Source organism: Pelodiscus sinensis, chromosome 31, assembly GCF_052426305.1.
Source record: "Pelodiscus sinensis isolate ZL-2025 chromosome 31, ASM5242630v1, whole genome shotgun sequence".
Classification (NCBI taxonomy): domain Eukaryota; kingdom Metazoa; phylum Chordata; order Testudines; family Trionychidae; genus Pelodiscus; species Pelodiscus sinensis.
In genome coordinates, this window is record NC_143082.1 from 13,055,904 (window position 1) to 13,077,052 (window position 21,149).

Sequence of the window (21,149 nt, forward strand, 5' to 3'; positions counted from 1 at the left end):
AGGGTGCAGGAGCTGGGTAAAGGTGGGAGACCCTGGGGGGGGAGGGAGGGTGCAGGAGCTGGGTGAAGGTGGGAGACCCTGGGGGGGAGGGAGGGTGCAGGAGCTGGGTAAAGGTGGGTGACCCTGGGGGGAGGGAGGGTGCAGGAGCTGGGTGAAGGTGGGAGACCCTGGGGGGAGGGAGGGTGCAGGAGCTGGGTGAAGGTGGGAGACCCTGGGGGGAGGGAGGGGGGGAGGGGGAGGGGGGGGGGAGGGTGCAGGAGCTGGGTAAGGGTGGGAGACCCTGGGGGGGAGGGAGGGTGCAGGAGCTGGGTGAAGGTGGGAGACCCTGGGGGGAGGGAGGGTGCAGGAGCTGGGTAAGGGTGGGAGACCCTGGGGGGGAGGGAGGGTGCAGGAGCTGGGTAAGGGTGGGAGACCCTGGGGGGAGGGAGGGTGCAGGAGCAGGCTGGGGGTGCAGGGGTCTTGGTGGGAAGGCAGGTGCATAAATCAGGGTGCAGGGTCTGGGCACGTGGGGGACGAGTGAATTCTGCTGAGGCACATGGGGAGGGGAAGGCAACTAGGAAGCCTGGGGGTGAAAAAAAATCACAAAGAACCAACTGAGCCTACAGCCTCGGAGTGCTGAAAATAAGGAAAAGCAAATTGGACAGGATCTGGGTGCTCAGGTCAAGGAAAGAGGAGGCTGGTGGCAGGATGTTCCCAGAGGTGGAAGGACTCAAAGTGCTCTGGTTAACAAGAAGCAGAGCAGACAAGAGAAGTAGGTGGGACCAGCCCAGAAAACGTGCTGTTCTGGGGGCACACGTCTGGCTTAAGGAGACCCGGTGTAGATCTAGCCTCCATATCCAGTGGCTTCCTTGTTCACCTGGCAGGCAAACAGCTTTGCAAAATGAAGGAGTTTCCATAGCAAATAATTAGCCGGTTCAGGAAAAATTGCAATGGAAAGTCACTGCGCTCTAGCCAGCCCCGCCCCCCCCCCCCCCCGCCCGTCAGACCTCCCGTAAGACAGCCCATGTGACATTTGGGGACGCTGGGACTAGGGATGTAAAATCCTACTTGAGTGGTTAACTGGTTAAACGTGAAGTTTAACTAGTTAACCAATTAAGTGGGGGTGCTCCGCCCCCCCGCTGCTGGGCTGGAGCACCCCCGCCATGAGGCTGGGCCGCTGCAGCCTTGCGCCAGCCCGCACCAGTGATCCGGAACTGGTAAGCCCCGCCCCTGCACGTCCACCCCCAGCACTGGAAGCCAGAATCCTCCGCTCTCCCACATGGCAGAAAGCCAGACCCCCCTCTGGGCACCTGGGTACCAGTCTCGCTCCCGGGGGGCCTTTTGCTGGAGTCCAGCACACACTTGGCTGCCTCTGGTGAGCAATGTTTGCTGCAAAAGGCCCCCGTATGCCCATACCAAGGCCTTTCCTGCCACAGCTCTGGGGGAAGGTACCTTCGCCTTCTGTTTAACTAGTACAATATAAAACACTGGGGCTATGTCTGCACTGGCATGATTTTCCGGAAATGCTATTAACGGAAAAGTTTTCCGTTAAAAGCATTTTTGGAAAAGCGCGTCTAGATTGGCAGGACGCTTTTCTGGCCCTTTTGCGCAAAAGTCTTTCAGAAAAAGACTTTTGCCCGAATGGGAGCAGCATAGTATTTCCGCAAAAGCACTGACAATTTTACATGAGATCGTCAGTGCTTTTCCGGAAATTCAAGCGGCCAGTGTAGACAGCTGGCAAGTTTTTCCGCAAAAGCAGATGATTTTGCAGAAAAACTTGCCAGTCTAGACACAGCCTGGTAGGATTGCCAGGTGTCCGGTTTTCACCCGGACTGTCCATTATTCAGGTCCCCTGTCTGTTAAAAAAACCCCAGAAAATACCTGTTTCCCTTGGACAATTTTCCCCTGCTGCGTCAGTGAGGAGCGCAGGGTCATTTAAAGGCACAGCGCCCTTTTTTTTTTGCTTAACAACTTTGGTCTCCCCTTTTTTTCCCCAGTGGTTTTTTTTTTTTTTTTGCGGGGGGGGGGGGGGGGAGGTGTTCGGTATTTTTTGTTAAACCATCTGGCAACCCTAAACACTGGCCTAGAATGTCAGCCCTGTGGGGCAGAGACTTCTGGGTTTGCACAACACTCCTAGCTGTGTGCTCCTGCCCCCCGGACTGCAGCCACGTTCTGGAATGACGTGCCGCGGTAACAGATCATTAACACCACCACTGAAACAATGAACCCAGCAACAGGTTGACAGCCACTTCCCAATGACTAGGTCCACAGAAGTCTTGGAGTCCCGTGGCACCAGAGACCAACACAGATTTATTAGCGCACCAACTTTCACCAGATGTGGGTTTTCCCCACGAAACCTCATGCCCTAACACATCTGTGTTGGTCTCTCAGGTGCAGGACTCCTCACTGGTTTTGCAGATACAGCCTAACAGGAAGAACCCCTCTGAGACACAAGATCCTGAACTCTCTGGGAACTTTTCATCAACCTGTCACTTTTACTAAAGAAATGGGAGAGCAGTCCCAGCTAGAAAGGCCTTTGATGTGTAACAGCCCTGCTCTACCTCGGTGGAAATGTATCCGATTTCTCCCTGATTATCTAAACATTTAAAGTGCTCTATATTGGACCTATTAAACATCACTGTTAAAACCATGGGTCTGTTGCCTGGATGAATGCACATGCCACGATTCTTCGCTACTCGAGCCCAAAGGCACTGCCACGATCCCTTAGTTCGTCGCTTGCACAATACAGGCAGTAAAATTGTACCCAGTGAGCCCGGCACTGAAGCCAATAGCCTGAGGAAGAACTAGACAACCTCTTTTAGAAAGACAGCCAGGTGAGTTACAGATTTCGAGTGACCAAGAAGCCAGCCAATCACAGGATGCCAATCACAAGGGTTAATTCTCTCACAGAATCACAGAACATTAGAACTGCAAGAGACCTTGAGAGGTCATCATGTCCCGTCCCCTGCCCTCACAGCAGGACCAAGCACCATCTCGACTAGTATTTCTCAACCTTTTTTTTTATAAAGTACTCCTTTTAAAAAAAAAAAATAGTACAAGTACACCCAGTACCTACAGTTTTCAGACACACCATTTTTTTTGATCATTGCAACTCATTTGTTTAAACAACTTAATTGTAGCTGGGCAGGCGATGAAATTTGTGTGTGTAAAAAGTACAACAATAAGAAAGCGCGGTAAAACTTAAAACGAAAATTCAGTTTTCTCCAAATTTCAGTTGTGTTGACGTATCCCCTCCCGACTTCTCTTGCGTACCCCAAGGGTACTCATACCACTGATGGAGAAACGCTAACTTAGACCATCCCTCATAGATGTCTATCCAACTTGCTCTTAAACATCTCGGCTACACTGGCATCTACACTGGCATGATTTTCCGGAAATGCTTTTAATGGAAAAGTTTTCCGTTAAAAGCATTTTTGGAAAAGCGCGTCTAGATTGGCAGGACACTTTTCCGGAAAAGCACTTTTTGTGGAAAAGCGTCCATGGCCAATCTAGACGCGCTTTTCCGCAAAAAAGCCCCAATTGCCATTTTTGCGATCGGGGCTTTTTTGCGGAAAACAGTACTGTGCTGTCTACAGTGGCCCTTTTGCGCAAAAGTCTTTCAGAAAAAGACTTTAGCCCGAACGGGAGCAGCATAGTTTTTCCGGAAAAGCACTGATGATTTTACATTAGATTGTCAGTGCTTTTCCGGAAATTCAAGCGGCCAGTGTAGACAGCTGGCAAGTTTTTCCGGAAAAGCGGCTGATTTTCCAGAAAAACTTGCCAGTCTAGACACAGCCCTCCAGTGATGGAAAAGCCACAAGGAGTCCTGTAGCACCTTATAGACTAACAGATGTACTGGAGCATAAGCTTTTGTGGGCAAAGACCCAGTTGGTCAGATGCATGTGACCCAGACTAACATGGCTACCCCTCTGATACTTGACTTGTGATGGAGATTCCACAACCTCCCTAGGCAATTTATTCCAGTAATTCATCATCCTGACAGGAAGTTTTTCCTAATGTCCGACCTAAACCTCCCTTGCTGCAGTTTAAGCCTATTGCTGCTTGTCCTGTCCTCAGAGGCCAAGGAGAACAATTTTTCTCCCTCCTCCTTGTGACACCCTTTTAGATACTTGAAAACTGTGATTATGTCCCCTCTTCATAGTTAAAAAATGCACAATTACTAGTGTAAATGTGTTTAGCTTTCATTTCTAGCCAGTGGATTTTTGCCTGATGGATAAAAAGCCCCCTACTATTAAATCTCTTCTCCCCATTTGCAGGCACTAAAAAACCACAATCAAGTCACCTCTTTACCTTATTTGGATATTATTGTGAGGGCTGCATTAGAAATACTCTAAATCAACGAGACGTAGACCTCAGTGATTCAAAAGCCAAGGTAGTTCTTGGCATTTTCCAGCAGAGCCACGGCAGTGTGAATTCATTGGTTCTTTACTGTAGTGTTAGCTATTCATATTTAAACAGCACGATGGGAAATATATAGCACAAATAAGTCCCACTGCAAAACGACCGACCAGGTATTAATCTTTTATCAGCTGCCGCTAGTTAATAACGTCATAAAAGCGTCCGGGTTGGTTAATAGCTTAAGACAGGGGTAATCACTGAATCGCACCGTGTTTTAATATCGTGTGCTGCAAAGAGCTGCAGGAGACATATTAAAAAGCCGCTTGTGGCTTACGAACCGCAATCTATCCATGTTAGTATAGAGCTGCCTATCTTCTTATGATAACAGCTGAACGCCTTGCAGCGTTAAACATACTTATCCTCACCTCTATCCTGGGAGGTAAGGCAGGACTATCACAGATGGGAAACAGAGGGTCAGAAAAACTAATTCTCAGAAGAGTCTAGAGGATTTGGGGGCCTAAATTCTCGACTTTATATAGGACTTTGGCTCCTAAGTTCCTAACTGAACACAGGACTTTGGCTTCTTTCAAAGTTTTACTCTAATGCCCCAGGCCATATGGGAAGTCAGGGCGAACCGAATCGGTCTCCCCAAATCCAAGGTTAGTGCCTTCATTGATTCGGGGATACTCGGTGCATGGGGCTGCATCCGGTGCCATCTTGGCTAACAGCCATTGTGAACTCATCTGATTCTTGGTTGAACCCAATTACATTTCTGCTCGTCCCAGCCCCTCCTGGCAAGACGTTCCGCAGGGTGGCTGTGTGCCAGGCAGAGAAGTGCTTCCTTTCGTTTGTTTTAAACCTGCGGCCCGTCTGTTTTAGCTCCCAGAATTGCTGAGGAATAGAGCCAGCCCTCCCACATCACTGCTAAGGAATGTAACCCAGCTGAAGAAATGTTGGAAAAGCACCAAGATGACGTGGATAAAAGCACCTGCTTGACAGGCGGCTAAATACCACTGGGACACAGTCATTCAGCGGCTTTAGAAAGGGGCTGGTACAGGGTTCCAGACCTCAAAGCAATAGATATTTCCCCCCCATTTATGATCCTCCGTCTGCATGACGCACAGAGCGAAACAGACAGGAAACGTTGCCACAGAATGGCCCGTTTCCCCGAATATCTTACTTATGATGCTACCAACGTGGGTCATCAAACATTTCAAATAATAGTATCGTGTAGAACTAAAAAGTCCTCAAAACTCTTCCACACTGCAACATGGTAGAGTTGTTTAAAAAAAAATCCACAAAAAACACAGCCACAGATGACTAATACGTGTGCTCGAAAAACCTTTTGGCCTTTAAGACACCCAGACGGGGCCAGTCCCAATAAACAAATGTGGTTTGGGTCATCTCAGCTCATCCGGAGTATTATATCCAGTCCCCCGTTACAGAAAGGAAGTGGACGCATTGGAGAGGATCCAGCGGAGGGCAACCAAAATGATGAAGGGGCTGGAGCACATGACCTACGAGGAGAGGCTGAGGGATTTGGGTCTGTTTAGTCTGCAGAAGAGAAGAGTGAGGGGGGATTTGAGAGCAGCCTTCAACTTCCTGAAGGGAGGTTCCAAAGAGGCTGGAGAGAGGCTGTTCTCAGGTGTGGCAGGGGGCAGAACGAGGAGCCATGGTCTCAAGTTGCAGTGGGAGAGATCCAGGTTGGAGATTAGGAAAAACTATTTCCCTAGGCGGGTGGGGAAGCGCTGGGCTGGGTTCCCTAGGGAGGGGGTGGAATCTCCATCCCTAGAGGTGTTTAAGTCCCAGCTTGACAAAGCCCTGGCTGGGCGGGTTGGTCCGGCTTTGGGTAGGGGACTGGACTCGATGACTCCTGGGGTCTCTTCCAGCCCTGGGTTCTATGATCACTTCACACAGACTAGCTGGTCCCGGCTTCATCATGACTGCTTATTACTTATAATGCAGCAGCGCCGCGGTTTTCAAAGCCCGGGTCGCGACAGGCCCAGAATGGCCTTGCTGTATGGTGACCGGGGGGAAGGGGGAGGGAGGCAGCTTCCTCCTGGCCCGGCGCTGCGGGCCGTGCTGGGCCCCGAACGCAGCTGGACGCAGGTCCGGCTCCTAGGTGGAGGGGAGTCGCCAACGCTCCCAAGATAAAAAAGCCAAACAATGAAGCCAGGCCCGTGGCAAACCGAGCCCAACACAAGCGCCGGCCTGGCCACAAACCAGGAAGCGGCAATGGGAGTGTGGCACCAGAGCGCGGAGCAGGGGCAGCCTGCGGAACTGGTCCTGTTGCTGCCACCTCCGGCGGGAGGGGGGGCAGTGCGGCCCCCTGTGCCCAGACAGGCAGGAAGCCGGCCTTGCCATCCCACTGCGTCCCTGCCCGCATGGGGGGGGGACCTTTGCTGGGTTGGGGGCTGCTGACCCACAGAAAAACCAGGCCAGGGCCGCACACAAGTGAGAAACAACCAAAAACCCTCCAAGCGCCTCACTGGCGTGGCCCCGCCTGAGGAGAAAGATGCTCCCCACATTCCCGGCACACCAGAGCCTGCGGGGCGGGGGGCGGGGGCAGGCTAGTTGATTCTGTGTGCGCCAACCCCGTAGGGGGAGAGGAGGGAGGGAGACTCCCCAGTCCTGGGCAAAGTGCTGAGCCTTGGGGGCCAGAACCAGGCAAGCCAGGGGCCACATCTGCCCCCCGGGCCTTAAATTCCCCACCCCTGACTTACTGGGAGCTGTAGGAGGTAACCCTGTGCCTCAACAATCCCCCGTCCCAGCTCTGAGCCCCCCCAACCCAGAAACCCCTCCTGCACCCCAAGCCCCTCCTCCCCATCCCATGGCCTGCACCCCCAGAGCCTGCACCCCGTGCACCCCAACCCCCAGCCCAGAGTCCCCATCCACATACTGAACCCCTCTGCCCCCCAAACCTCTCATCTCTGGCCCCACCCCAGAGCCAACACCCCCAGGCAAAGCATTCAACCCCCACACCCTCCTTCACCCCAGACCCCTCTTCTCTGGCCCCACCCCCAGGCAAAGCGTTCACCCCCCGCACCCTCCCTCACCGCAGACCCCTCATCCCCGCAGCCTGCACACTAGTCAAAAGACATAATCACGCTGGCAACGGGCATCAACAATTTACCTCAACGGGGTTGTGAGGAAAAAAAAGGCTGAAGCCCATGGCAGTAGCACCTAGAGGTGCCAGCCGGCACAGTGAGGGCCCTGTAGGGACAGCCACGGCTCTTCTGCGCCGAGGGGTTCACCAGCAAAGGAGACGGGTGTACCTATTCCCCCCACCCTGCATCGTACCTGTTGGGGACGGAGGTCCAGAGAGAGGAAGGGGCTTGCCTGAGAGTTGGGACACAGAACGGCTCCAGCGCTAGCAGCCTGGCGCCTCAGCGCAGCTGGCTGGCTTCTCCATAAATCACCAGCGCGAGAGAAATCGCTGTAAAAACTCTGGCGTGTCGCATAGCACTTCCGAGGACAACTCCAGTGCCTTGACAGGTCCACCTCTCCCGTAGGTCGAAGGCACGGCTCCGGTTGGCGAGAAGGGACGGCAAACCGCTTGCCTAGGGAGACACCCGTCCTCTGGTGCCTGAATGTACCAAACCGGCAGGCAGGCGGGAGCGGATCCAATTGACCGTCCGCTCATTGTGTCTCGCACACGGCAGCCCTTCCGCAGAGAGGAACGTCTGGGTTTTGTCCAAGATGCACTCGAGACGGCTCCCCGGGGGAACAGCTGCCTAATCTGTTTGCATCTGCTGAACAACCAGCTCGTTCTATCCTGTAATTGAGAAGGCAGCCTGATCCCTACAGGCAGCACTGGCTACTGTGCCTCTGAAAATACCAGCAGCGCAGTGTTCCCTGTACACGGTGCGCTGGGGCAGCCACCCAGGCCAGATTCAAAGTCCACCCAGCGGATTAACAGAGCGCCTGCAGCTGGCAGCATGTGTGGCTCTGGGTGGTGGATTTCCGCACATGCTTCGGTGCATGGAACAAAACTTATTCTGCACCTGGATGGAAAAAATGCAAGGGAACTTTGCAGGTGCACCAGCTTGCTATTTGGCTTGACAATGTCAAGCAAGCTGCATGGGGCTGATTCACAATGGCTACATCTAGACTGGCATGATTTTCCGCAAATGCTTTTAACAGAAAAGTTTTCCATTAAAAGCATTTGCGGAAAAGAGCGTCTGGATTGGCACGGATGCTTTTCCGCAAAAGCACTTTTTGCGGAAAAGCGTCCGTGCCAATCTAGACGCGCTTTTGCGCAAAGCAAATCTGAGCTGTCTACACTGGCCCTTTTGCGCAAAAGCTTTGTGCAAAAGGGACTTTTGCCCGAACTGGAGCAGCATAGCATTTCCGCAAGAAGCACTGATTTCTTACATGAGATCGTCAGTGCTCTTGCGGAAATTCAAGCGGCCAGTGTAGACAGCTGGCAAGTTTTTCCGCAAAAGCAGTTGCTTTTGCGGAAAAACTTGCCAGTCTAGACACAGCCAATTACATTAACGCTGGCAGCATAAAGGGGCCTTAAAAGGCAGCTATAATTGACTCCGCGAGAATCCCATCCCCATCAATATGGAGCCGAGGGCAGGCCTTTGCTGTAGCCGTTTGGACAGGAGATAAATTGGGGGATGATTAAACTATACAGCCCACGGCCATTCTCTGCTCCCCAAACATTTCTGCAAGTAGAAACAGAGTTTAAATTAGAGGCTGGTCTGAGTGCAGCAGAATTATCTCTGATCCTTGACATCGGCCACCGCCCTGAGCACAGGACGGAGTAATTACAAATCAGGCTCTGGACACAGGGAATGCTTGACCAGAAAGGTCCAAATTAGGGACGTAGGGGCTTAGTCGACTATCGGATAATCAGAGAGAGGTAGCAAGGAGGGGAGCAGGAGCCAGTGCTGGGGGGGGCTGGCTTTTAAGCTGGCTCCCCCCAGCACCATCTCTGCAGGGGGACAGGGGAGGGAGAGGCACAGCAGGAAACGGCGCAAGCGGGGACTGAAGCCGTCTCTGCTTCTGCTGCAATTCTGCTTTTAAAAAGTACAAGAGCCCCGGCAAGGCTCTTGTCCATTTCAAAGGCTGAGGCGCCACAGGGAGTGCGGGGCTTCTGGGGGCATCCCTGCTGGCCCCACACTCCTTGTGGTGCTTCCGCTTTTGATCCGGAACAAGAGCCTGGCAAGGCTCTTGCTACAGTCCAAAGGCGGAGGCGCTCTTATCGACTAATCGAATAGTCGATGGAAATCCCATCGACTATTCAATTAGTTCATCTACATCTAACATCTCTTGCCCAGATCTCAACCTGCGGATTAAAAACAACCAATAAAAAGACACAAAATGCAAGAGGTGGCTGTTTTCCATTTTATTATTCTAAATAAAAACCACACTTTGTGCTGAACGATGGAGTATAAAAGAATCAGATGTACAACGATTTTAGACATCTACTATTTGGGGTGGAGGGGGGTTTACAAAATATACAAAACTTTACAGCAAATAGATAGTAACCACTTAAATATCAGGTCAGTACCTACTATTAACTTAATGAAAAGTTAGACAGCAATTACAACTTCTTTTCTTAAAGAGATCTGGACCCTTCGAGAGGGGAGGAACGAAAGCAAGCCCCGTTTGTGTTTCAGAACTAGCCACAGCACGCTCGTGCAGTTGTGTTTCTCATGGGGATGCTGACGCCCGTCTGGTTAAAGCGAGGCCGTTTGCTTCAAGCTTCATTAGCGTGGCGGGAGCCGGGATTAAACCGAACGCTACAAGGCAGCTGGACTCCCTGACAGGATGTCCTGTAGCCCTCCCGGTTCATCTCCAAGGATCCCAAAGCACTTTACAAACATGAATTAAACCTCACCCCCTCCCCCATGCGAGGTAGGTATCGGTTAGTATCCGCACGTGTACAGACTGGGGGGACTGAGGCAAACCCACACGCCGCACCAGTGGGAAAGCTGGGAAAAGAACCCGGCCCTTCCCTTCCAGCCCCATTTGGTCTACCAGAAAATATTGTTTCCTTTCCCCATTATGTGTTTTGCTTTAGAAACAGAGCCAGGGTGCAGTGAGCCAAAAACCAGCACTGGGAATGAGCCTGGGGAATCAGCAGGACATGCTTGGCGTGGGAGAGCTGGGTTTGGGACTCTAGTGCCAGGGATCAGAGCAGCCTGCTCTGGTTCTCGGATGGAAGCGGGAGAGAGAATCCTTCCATCTCTGAACTCCAATTAATCCCGCCTGCCGGATTCGCAAAGCAACATGGCTCTCGAATACCACTTGACTTCCTAACCTGGCTGGCCTGGCCCCACAGCAGCCCCGTTGCAAAGGGCGGGAAGAAAATGGAATGTTAAAGATGGGGGCACCAAGTAAGAGAAGACCCCGGACCCTGCTGCAGATTCGTCGTTGTGGCTGGGGTTAGGGACTTGGTCCAAAGCTCACCAAAGCGGCTGCCTGACTCCCATGGAGTTTGGGTCTGACATACTGAGGGAGGGTGAAGGGCTGCACAGGACGAGGCCTAGATACCCCGGCTGGGAGGAACAGCTCAGGTTTTGGCCTCTCCGATTTGGAAAATTCAAGGAGGAAACGTGAAAGGAGGAAACTCGTGGCAGCCGTTTGCCTATCAGAACTTTCCCATTTGCCCGCAGATAACGCTTTGCGGCTGCTGATCTCTGAGGGGACATCTACACGACAGAGATCGAAGCTGCCGCTGTCGATCTCCCAGGGTTCGAATGAGCGGGTCTGGCAAATTCGACCTGAGAGGGGCGCTCTGGTCGATGCCGGTGGCCCCGCTTCCACGAGGAGTAAGGGAAGTCGAAGGGAGAATGTTCTCTCTTCGCCTTCCCGCAGCGTGGACACTGTCAAAAGCCAAATTAAGATACTTCGACTTCAGCCACACAATGAACGTAGCTGACACCACGTAGCTTATTTCGACCTTATCCTGTAGTGTAGACGTACCCTGACGGGTTTGACCAGCGATGGGCAACCCGGGCTAGCAGGTGGCCCTCCATCTCAGTGGCCCGCAAGACTGTCGTCACCAAGAGGGTCTCCCAGGATAGCACTAAAAGGCCGGGGTGCCTAGACGCAGAGGGAGCGCCTGACTCTCCCAGTCCATCACAGGTGCAATCAGCCAGCACCTCCCGTCACTTTAGTGACACCCGTAGGAAAACCAAATGTCCGGCGGGCTACACAGAGACGCCTGAGGGGCCGTAGTTTGCCCCCCACTGGTTCTGATGGAGAGCGCAAGCGGGTCATTCAAACCTAGGGAAGAGCCACAGACACAGAGCAGGGGACTTGCAGACGTCGCCACAGACAGGAGCAAAGAAAAGGGGGGCAGGTGCCTGCCTTCCCTGTCCCCTAGTCTGGAGCAGGGCGCTGCTGGCCCGTTAGTGTTTCAGGGCCCAAGCGTGTCTCTCCCTTTTGTTGTGCCAGAAAAGCTTTCGCTTCACAGCTTTGCTTTGGGTCTGCCGAACTGTGACCTCGGCTTCTGGGAGGCGTCAGAATGATGCCTGGCTAGCTACCTGCCCCCCAGCCTTTTCGCCTCCTTACGCCCTTTGGAGGAACTCCCAAACAGGCTCAGGCCTGCAGCCCACCTATCCCGCGCCAGACGGGGGAGGGAAAGGTGTCCGACGCCGCTCTACGACCATCACCGGCTAACCTGCTCCATTTGCCACGTCTGCCCGGCGCTCACAAAGTTGGGGCAGATTTAACGCTGAACTAGCTTTCTGTCACTCCTCTTTTAAACACCTTCCAGGAAGGGCCGAGTTTGCAGCCATCCAGGGCTGTCTGCCTACAGAGCACCCCTTTGTTACCATTTCACAGACCGGGGTGTGCAAAGCTCAGCCGATGGGCTCGCCACCCCTGGCTTTTCTTTGGCAGGGGCACTGGTACTAGAACGCACGTCGGGGCAGAGGTCAGCTGGGCTCCTCAGGCTCTGGGCAGGGTAGCCTTCTGGGAGGGCGGTGGCGCTGGCTCCCCGTGCGAGCCCTGGCATGGCTCAGAAGGAACGCTGAAGGATGCGTTCAGGGCTCCATCTCCATCCCTGGCACTCCTGGGCCCTGAGGACGGGCCGCCACGGCACCGATACCGCAACGATCGGCGGCAGGCGAGGAGGGATTCCGTGGGTGCTGCCACCTGTGGCCAGGGACGTGCCCCTCTGCAATCCCCCCCGGCCCACAAAATCCAACTGGCAGCACTGGCTCCACTCCTGACACTAAACAACAGGGGACGAGCAAGGGGCTCACGCCACAATGAACTCCCAAGGCCCTCGCCCCCTCGCACCTCATGTTCCTGCCTTCCTTGTGCCCCAAGTCATCACGCCCCTCCCGCAAACCTCCTTTTGGGGCACAAGTAACTCCTAATGCCCTCGCCCCCTGCAGTCCCCCCGTTACCCTTTGTAACTAGTGGGTTTTCCACTGGACTCAGGAACAGAGAGCAGAGCACGGAGAAAGGTAACGCCACTGGGCTGTTATTTAAATCCAGGGCATAGGGTGGGGAGGGGTGTCAAAAGGGAACATGGGGGGGGGGTCATTTCCCTAGGATGCTACATAATACTCATAAGTGCTCTTCATCGTCAACACGCTATACAGACACTAATTAGTTCATCGTCACCACGCTCCAGGGAGGTAGGTAGGTACCACAAGTATTACTGCCCCCATTTTACAGATGGGGAAACTGAGGCAGAGCGGTGCAGCGACTTGCCCAAGGCCACAGTGAAGTTAGTGTCAGCAGTGGGGTGAGAACCCAGGAACACCCCCGTTGAGGGTGTCCAGACCCAGCCTCTCAGCCCAGGCACACCGACTCCCGCTAGCATTGCTCGGGCAGGTGTGCTAAATAGGAGCGTGGATGTTGCGGCACTAGCGGTGATTCTGGCTAGCCAGCCAGGCTCTGACCTGGGGGGCAGCGGGCTTGGACTCAGGAGGCTCCAGGAGGGAGGGGAGGGGGGACAGCTAGCGCTGCAACGGCCAGACAGCTATTTGTAGTGTGCTACCTCGGGCGAAGCTCAGGTGAGCTTGTCCCCTCCTGGCTGCAATGTGGCAGAGATCAGCTCCCGGGGCGGGGCGGGGGGGGAGGCTGTCCGAGTGTTTCGTCCGGTGACAGCGTGCGTGTATGGAAGTGCAGGGGCCTGTCCAAAGCTCGCTGGGGCGCCGAGCCCTGAGCACTTCCAGCTTGTGAGGTAGTTTGAGTCACCAAGGGACGGCTCTCCTCCAGGCGGCCTTGTCTGCCACACCTGGGCCTTTCCACTCCCCGCCTCAGGGCAGCAACGCTAGAAAAGCCGCCTCTCCCCCCTCAGCGGGTACATGTGAAAAGCAGCCATATTCCCCCGGTGGCCGTTCTGGTACCGGGCGGGGGGGGGGGGAGGGGCGGGGAAAACCCTGCAGAGCAAAGAATGTTCCTCCTGCAAAGACATTTTTCCAGGAGTTAAGGCAACGGTTTCTTTTCACGCTCACGCCAGAGGCTTTGCACGTGGCCTAGCGCCAGTCCCACAGGGACGCCCGATGCTCTTCCCCTCCCCCCCACTACTGACTCGGGGAGGCGGCCGAGTTACAGAGCCAGACCCCCAGCTGTCGGAACGGGCTCCTGCAGTCAGAGGAACGTTGCTCTTCGGCATGGGGTGCGGGGGGACAAGGGGGAAAGCTGTGTCTCTGCCAGCATTTGCTACGTACCTCCCCTGGCCCAGTGATTCCTCCCCTTGACAATCTATCCTGGCTCACGGTGAGACGAAGCTCAACCCCCTATTCTCCTATTACTCCTTCATTTCCTCAGCTCCCAAATGGGACTTGCAAACTTCAGAAGAGATAGGAGGGAGCGTATGGGGGGGAAGGGGATGGGTGTTAACCAGTAACTGCGGCTTTGGCTCAGATGGGCAGCTAGAAGTCACGTTGCTCCCTCTTTCTGGCACCGAGCTGAATTCCTGGAGCTCCCCTTGCTGCCTGCCAACCGCCCCTCACCCGCTAAGGCCTGACTCTGCTTAGCTCCTGTCAGGAGCAGCACAGCCCCAGCGGTGCCTAAAATAAAACCAGCTAGTCTCTTTGGCCAGGCTTACACTAGAGGGGACGTTCGACTCGAGATACGCAGCTCCAGCTATGTTAATTACGTAGCCGGAGTCGCCGTACCTTCATTCGAGTTTCCCCGCCATCTCCACAGCGGGAGCCCGACAGGAGCAAACGTTCCTGTCGGTGTCCCTTACTCCTCACAAGAGCTGCTCCAAGGGTGCCCTCTGAGTTCGATTTGGTGGGTCTTAACTAGACCCACTAAATCAAACTCCGGAAGATCAATTGTGGCGGTGTTGATCTTCCCAGGAGTGAAGACGTGGCCTTGGTGTCCACCATCTTCCTGTCTTGATTCTGCTCCTCTCTGAGGGTGCTAGGATCCTAGCAGCATAAATCTATATGTGATCTCAAAGCCACAGGAGGCCCACCGAGGGTTAACCTGCTCGGTGGCGAGAGCTGTCTACGTATGAGACCCAAACCTGGCAAGACGTGCCAGTCCACGGAACTCAGCGGCCTCTAAGAGGCCTGGAGGTAAGCAAAGAAAATAGGTTTCTTGGTTCAGCTCACGTGCTGTTAACGTACAGGACGCGGACAGAAAAAATCGCTAGGCAAGGCCAAAAAAAGGAGAATTCCATCCACGATGTCTGACCGTTAAAACGAACCCCCTCCCCCAAAGTAGCTACTTTGCAATTAACGTTTGCTGCCCCGCCCCCAACACAGCGCCGCCCAATCAGCTGTCCGTGGTTTTCTCCGCGTCTTTGGAATGAATTATGTACATAAACGTCTGCTCGATGGTGAAATCGGGTGGCAGGCTGCCTTTGTGGACACCTATATGTTTGCTCATGAGGTTTAAGGTGGAGCTGTAGTGCCCGCACACCGTGCATCGGTACATGAGGGCTCCCGAGTGTGTCTTCAGGTGGCATTTGATGGTGGAGCGGCCGCGGAAGAATTTGTGACACACTTTGCACTGATAAGGCTTTTCTCCGGTGTGGATTCTTCGGTGGTAGTTGAACTCACTCGTGTGGGCAAACCTCTTCCCACAGACCTTGCAGCTGTACTTGCTGTTCCCTGGCTGGTTCTGCAGCGCGGGGTCCTCGCTCAGGAATTCCTCCGGCAGCTTCCTCTTTTGGAGGGCTTGCTGCTGGAGCCGGTCTCCGAAGCTGGGCCGCACAACGTCCAGGCTGCCGCCACATTTGTGCTGGCTGATGTGGTAGCGGTAAGCCGCCTCCAGCTTGAAGCTCTGGCCGCAGAAATGGCAGCGGAAGACGGTCTCTTCCATGTTCTGATGGACGGCCATGTGCTTCTCCAGCAGATGCCGGTCCACGAAGCTGCTGGCGCAGATGGAGCAGGAGAAGATGGAGATACCCAGGTGGGAGAGGGTGTGCCACATCAGGCTGCAGAGGCTGAGGTGCCGCTGGTCGCACACGCTGCACATTTGGCCTTTCAAGTTCACGTGGTCGAGGATGTGTCCCCGGACGGTGTGGAAATCTTTGGCCAGTGGCTTCCCGCAGGCGGTGCAGACCAGCTCCGAGCCAGGGACCCCCCCAAAGAGGTTGATCTTGCCGGGCAGCGGGTCGCTGGGGTGGACGACGACGTTGTTGTCGAACACCCCCTCTCTCCGGTGGAGGGTGAGTTGCCACTGGGTGAAGAATTTGGTCTCGCACATATCGCAGGAGAAGAGGAAGATCCCGATGTGGGACAGGACATGGGTGACCCGGGAATTCCGGTCCTGGAAGTGGGTCTCGCAGACCTTGCAGTTGCCAGTGAGCAAGTCCACATGGTCCCTGGCGTGCTGGCGGATCAGCTGGATGTTGGGTTCCAGAACCTTCCGGCAGACCTGGCACGGCATGGCCTTGCTCTCCTGGCCATCGTTCTCAAAGGCCAGCTCCTCTTCGCTGTCATCACTCAGCTCAATGACCTCCTCCACCGGGCCCAGCTCCTCGCCGGCGTCTTCGAAGTGCAGCTCGTCCGCCCCTAGATCCTCCAGCTGCAGCTCCTCCATCTGCCCGAAGCCCTGGTCTTTGGAATGGTCGCTGTTGCTGGGGCAGGAATTGCTCCCGGTAGAGATGTCCAGCGAGGCGTCAGCCGGGAAAAAGCTGGTTTTGCTGTAGTCCCCGTTGCTCTGGATCTTATAGGGCTGGCAGGCACTTGCCGTGGTTGGAACAGCCAGGTTGACGTTGCCCAGGCCGGGCTGAGACATGGCATTGCCGGCCGAAGCAAACTGCCCTGTCAGTTCTTGCTCTTCCGTCTTTGGAGGCGGCGGATGCATCAAGGGCAGGTTATGGCCGGCTTCACCCAACCTGTCATCCTCTTTATAGTCCTCTGCCACTTCCCCTTGCAAGATGCAATTCCGCTCGGGGCCAAAGTGCTCCACACTGCTCCGGAGTTCGCCCAGGGAATGGTTTGGTTCTGTTGCCGTGCTGCCCAGACAGCCTGACCGGCCGTCTCCCGCTCCAGAGGGCTGCTTGGTGATGGCTGAGCTCTCCAAGTCGGGGAAGGTGGAGTGGCAGGCCCTGAGCAGATCCTCCATACCCAGCTTCTCCGCCACCTCGTAGATGACGCCCACGTTGATGAGGTCCGTGAAGAGCTCCGAGGTGTAGACGAAGCTCAGGATCTTCTCGAAGTTGGTCGGCGTGATGAAGTCCACCACGTAGGTCCGGGCGGCATCCAGCCCCGTGTTCAGGAAGAGGTTCTGGAAGTAGCCCGCCGCGCAGGCCAGCACGGCTTTGTGGGCGGCAAAGGAGCGGCTCCCCACTACGATGGTGACGTCGCACATGGTTTCCGACAGCCTGCACTTGTTGAGTTCCTTCAGCAGGTTGTTGGGGTGATCGGTGCTGTGGAGTTTGATCCTCATGCCCATCTTCGCAGGTGCTCAAAAGGTCCCTCCGGCCGGGTTGGCTTCTCGTTCATTCGTTCGCCGGGTGCTTCGCTTTCAGGGGCTGGCAGGGCGAGGGGCTCTAGAAAGAGGAAAACGCGAGAGTTTGCACTTCAGACTCGTCGCTGCTTTGGGGTGAAACGTCCCCACGCTTGCAACCAGGGAACGAGGTGGCTCCATTAGTGGAGACTGTCTCTCTAATTACCCGTTCAAAATACACAGAGAGGTGGGGGAGGGGGGTGTCACAAACGAAATGACAGAGAGAAGCAACTGCATTCTTGCGACTCTCCTAAACGGGGGCGTGGAATTTGGCGTAAGGACTATTAGGGCAGCGCTCCAGACCTGCTGAATTCTGTACTTACATCGAATTCTTTAGGTTTTTAAGACCAAGTTAGACAAACGTGCCAGGAAGGGTTGTGGTATCCTTAATCCTGCCTTGGCATGGGGGGGAGGTCCTCGAGGCCCCATCCATCCCTGAATATCTGGGATTCCATTCCGGTCAGCTTTGTATCCCGTCCTCACCACAGTTACATCTGAAACCTGGTCCAGACTTTCAAGTTGGGTTGACACAGGTGATGTGCTCGGGAAGGATGTAAAATCCCGTTTAGTTAGTTAACTGGTTCAACGGTAAGTTTCACCAGTTCACTGATTAAACGGGGGTGGGCAGCGGCCCCCGCACCGCAGCAGAGGCTGCTCCAGCCTGGCTGCTTCTGGCTTCGCACTGGGCTGCCGGCTCCCAGCCCATGAAGGCTGGGAATCGACAGCATCACAGGGGCCAGATGTGGCAGCGCCCCCCCCCTCCTCTCCCCGGCCAGCCGCTGCTTTCAGCCCGGGATGGTGGCCGTCAGCTCCTCCGTCCCCCTACTGCCACTTATGGCCCCGCTTGGAACCTGTGGTGGGCCATGGATGGGGGGCTTCTCCTGGGGTAACAGTCAACTGTTACCCGGTAAGTGTCACCCATTAAGGGCGATGCTTACCAGGTAACCAGTTACCCGTTCACATCTCTAGTGCTCAGGGGGGTGAAAAACTCACACCTCTGAGAGCCATCAAGAATTCTGCCTCTGGGAGAAGTGGACTCCTCACAGCAATGGAAAACCCCCTTCTATTGCCCTAGGAAGCATACAGATGGGCAACAACAGCCCGGCAGCTATGATGCTGTAGCACTTGCAAAGTGGGAATGGTTCGTTCCACATTACGTGGCAGGATGAGCCCGAGTTTGCTTCTGCACAATTTAGCAGGTATAACGACGCTGATGGATAAAGAAGTGGAGGGTTAAGGATTTCTTCATCCCCTCTTGCATGGCACAGAGGCTAGACTCACCATTATTTCTAATGCCCTGACTACACACAATCTAGCTCTCTATCAGACAGACCAGGTCAACTCCTGTACGCAGACACCGCTGAAGGAATCGCTACTTTTCTTGAGTCATTGAGATCCAAAATACCTCCGGACAATTCCCACGTCACCACCAGAGTTGGGGGAAATTAAAAGCATATGCAGTGGCAGCCCAGAAGAGGCTAGTGCTGCAGTTAGTCTCAGCGGTTCATGAGTGAATCTAGTTTAGGATTTTGCAGCAAAACAGACTGAAAAATAAATGTCTGCAACTCGAAGAAGCGCACGAGCTTAGAGTTTCACTGGCTCTGCAGACTCCTCCTGCCACTGAATATTTTCAGATCTTCCTCCCGCTGCTCCATCATGGGTACTTTTGTTTGCCAGGCTGGATCTCACTTCACGCCTTGCCTCTAGTTCAGTGGTTCTCAAACTTTGTGGCCCGTAGACCACCTGGCTCAATGCAAATCTTTCTGAGTATCATCAGTTGCTAATGGAAAGTGACCGTTAATTACATCATTATGCCTGAGCCATTTTGCTAGTGCAGCAGCGAGGGAGAATGGTTTCATATAAATGATTAAACAGATGAAGCATTTTAACTTTCTCGTGTTAGTTTATCAAACTTCATTTTAAATCAAAGTAAAATATTAATTTATGTCCGACAAAAAAGGTTTTGGTGTTTTATTTGTGGCAGGGAACTTTTTTTGGGTCCGGGGCTGAGCTCGAACCATGGACCACTTGGGAGAGGGCCGTGGACCACTAGTGGTCCGGAGATCGCACTTTGAGAACCACTGCTCTAGTTCTAATCTCTCTAAATCACTTTGAATTATTTCTCTGTTCTCACCGGCATCGGCCACGTTTTTCTCCACAGCACAGCCTACCACTGCCCCATCTGCCATCTTTCTGGACCGTCGTTACCTAAGACTGCGATAGCCATCCCTGCAAGATCCAGCTAGGTCCCTTCAACGCAGCCTGGACCCCCTTTTTGTTTATGAGTCTTGGGGCAGTTTTCAAATCAGACAGACTACTCCACATCAGCACGTCTGCACAGTAGCAGCGTGCTTTGAACCTCAGCCCCGCCAGCCCCTTCTCCAATTTCCCAGGACACCAAACAAGAGAAGAGGAAGATCCAAGTAGAGTGGCAGGTAAAGGGGGCTGTTGTGTGTGGATGTTAAAGCAGCAATGCTACCCTGAATGTAAGGGCGGTTGGTCACTCCATTAGCAGCGGCTCTGCCTACTTAGCACAGGCACAGCCTCAGGCTGGGTGTAGTGCCAGTGTTTACTACATCCCTTTCTTCCCTCTGCTAGACACCGAATTCTCCAGAGGCCAGAAGAGAGGATGGAGTCCTCAGGGGGGGAACAGCTGGGGAGAGAGGGGGAAAACATGAAGGGGGGGCTGCCGTGTATCACCCAAGGTGGGAAGAGGGGGAGTAGGGGAAGAGTGGATGAGTCAGCCGGGCTCTCCAGCTTGGGGTACATGTCTGTCTGGGGGGTGGATGAAAGGGTGGGAAGGGACACAGCAGGGGAATGGGGCAGCCCAGCTGGAGGCAGACGGGGGGGGGGGAGGGGGCTCTTTGGGGGGGGAATTTGGAGGGTGCGGGGCTAGGGGCTCTGTACGGTGGACGGGGCAGGGTGGCGAGCAGAGGGAAAGCAGTAGGGCGCAGGAGTGGGGGGGGTCCCTGTGCACGGGGGGAGGGGAATGGGCCCCCCCCCCGGCAAGCAAGCGGCTGGGGCGAGGTAGGTCCCCCGCTCAGGAAAGGGGCAGAAGGGAGGTTCCTGAGGATGGGGGGGGAGCGGGGGGCCCCCATTTGGGGAGGGAGCAGAGATCCTGGATGTGTCCCATGCCGAGGGGGGCGCTGGGGTGGGGGCAGAAGGATGGGGGCTGGTGCCGGGGGGGGGGGGGCGAGGCGGGGAGGGCCCAGTGGGGGCGGGGGGGGGGGTCCCGGGGCGGGGGGGTGGGGGCGGAGCGGGGGGGGTCGGGGGGGGGTCCCGTGGGGGCGGGGCTCGGAGGGGGGGTGGGGGCGGGGCTCGGGGGGGGGGGGGGGGGGTCCCGTGGGGGCGGGGCCCGGAGGGGGGTCCCGGGGCGGGGGGGGGGTCCCGTGGGGGCGGGGCCCGGAGGGGGGTCCCGGGGCGGGGGGGTCCCGTGGGGGCGGGGCCCGGAGGGGGGTCCCGGGGCGGGGGGGGTCCCGTGGGGGCGGGGCCCGGCCCCCCCCCCCCTTACCCGGCCGGCTCCGGGCACCATCCCCGCTCGGCTCCACACAAAGGCTCCGGCCCCCCCCGCTCCGGCCCCGCCGAGGAGGCGGCCGCGCCGGGCCCGGCAAGAGGCTCCATCCGGCCCCGCGCGCCGCCCCGCGCCCCCGGCCCAGCGCCGCCCCCGGCCCGGCGGGGAACTGCAGCGGGGGGGGGGGTAGAGCTGAGTGAGGAGGGAGGGGCAGGAGGGGGGATGGGGCCTGGTGAGAGGTGGGGGGGGCAGTGAGGAAGGAGGGGGCAGGGGGCTGGGGGGGGCTGGGGGCCGTAGGGCGGGGTCGCCCAAGAGGAGGGTGACCCCGGTACCCCCCTACCACAGAGCAAGATGGGGTCACTGCCGGGGCGGTGGAGGGGGGGCGGTGGGGCCACGGGGAAAGCGCAAGCGGGGG

General features: G+C 55.6%; 1 protein-coding gene across 1 annotated transcript; it reads right to left on the minus strand.

The window, feature by feature from the left end:
• Nucleotides 1-13,820: 13,820 nt before the first annotated feature.
• On the minus strand, nt 13,821-20,855 carry ZBTB39 (zinc finger and BTB domain containing 39). The gene is made up of 2 exons (XM_075901828.2): nt 20,735-20,855; nt 13,821-17,266 (listed from the first exon to the last, which is right to left on the minus strand). Exon 2 carries the CDS (start codon nt 17,167-17,169, stop codon nt 15,040-15,042), a length of 2,130 nt encoding a protein of 709 aa, XP_075757943.2. The 5' UTR covers nt 17,170-17,266; nt 20,735-20,855; the 3' UTR covers nt 13,821-15,039.
• Between the last annotated feature and the right edge of the window lie 294 nt (nt 20,856-21,149).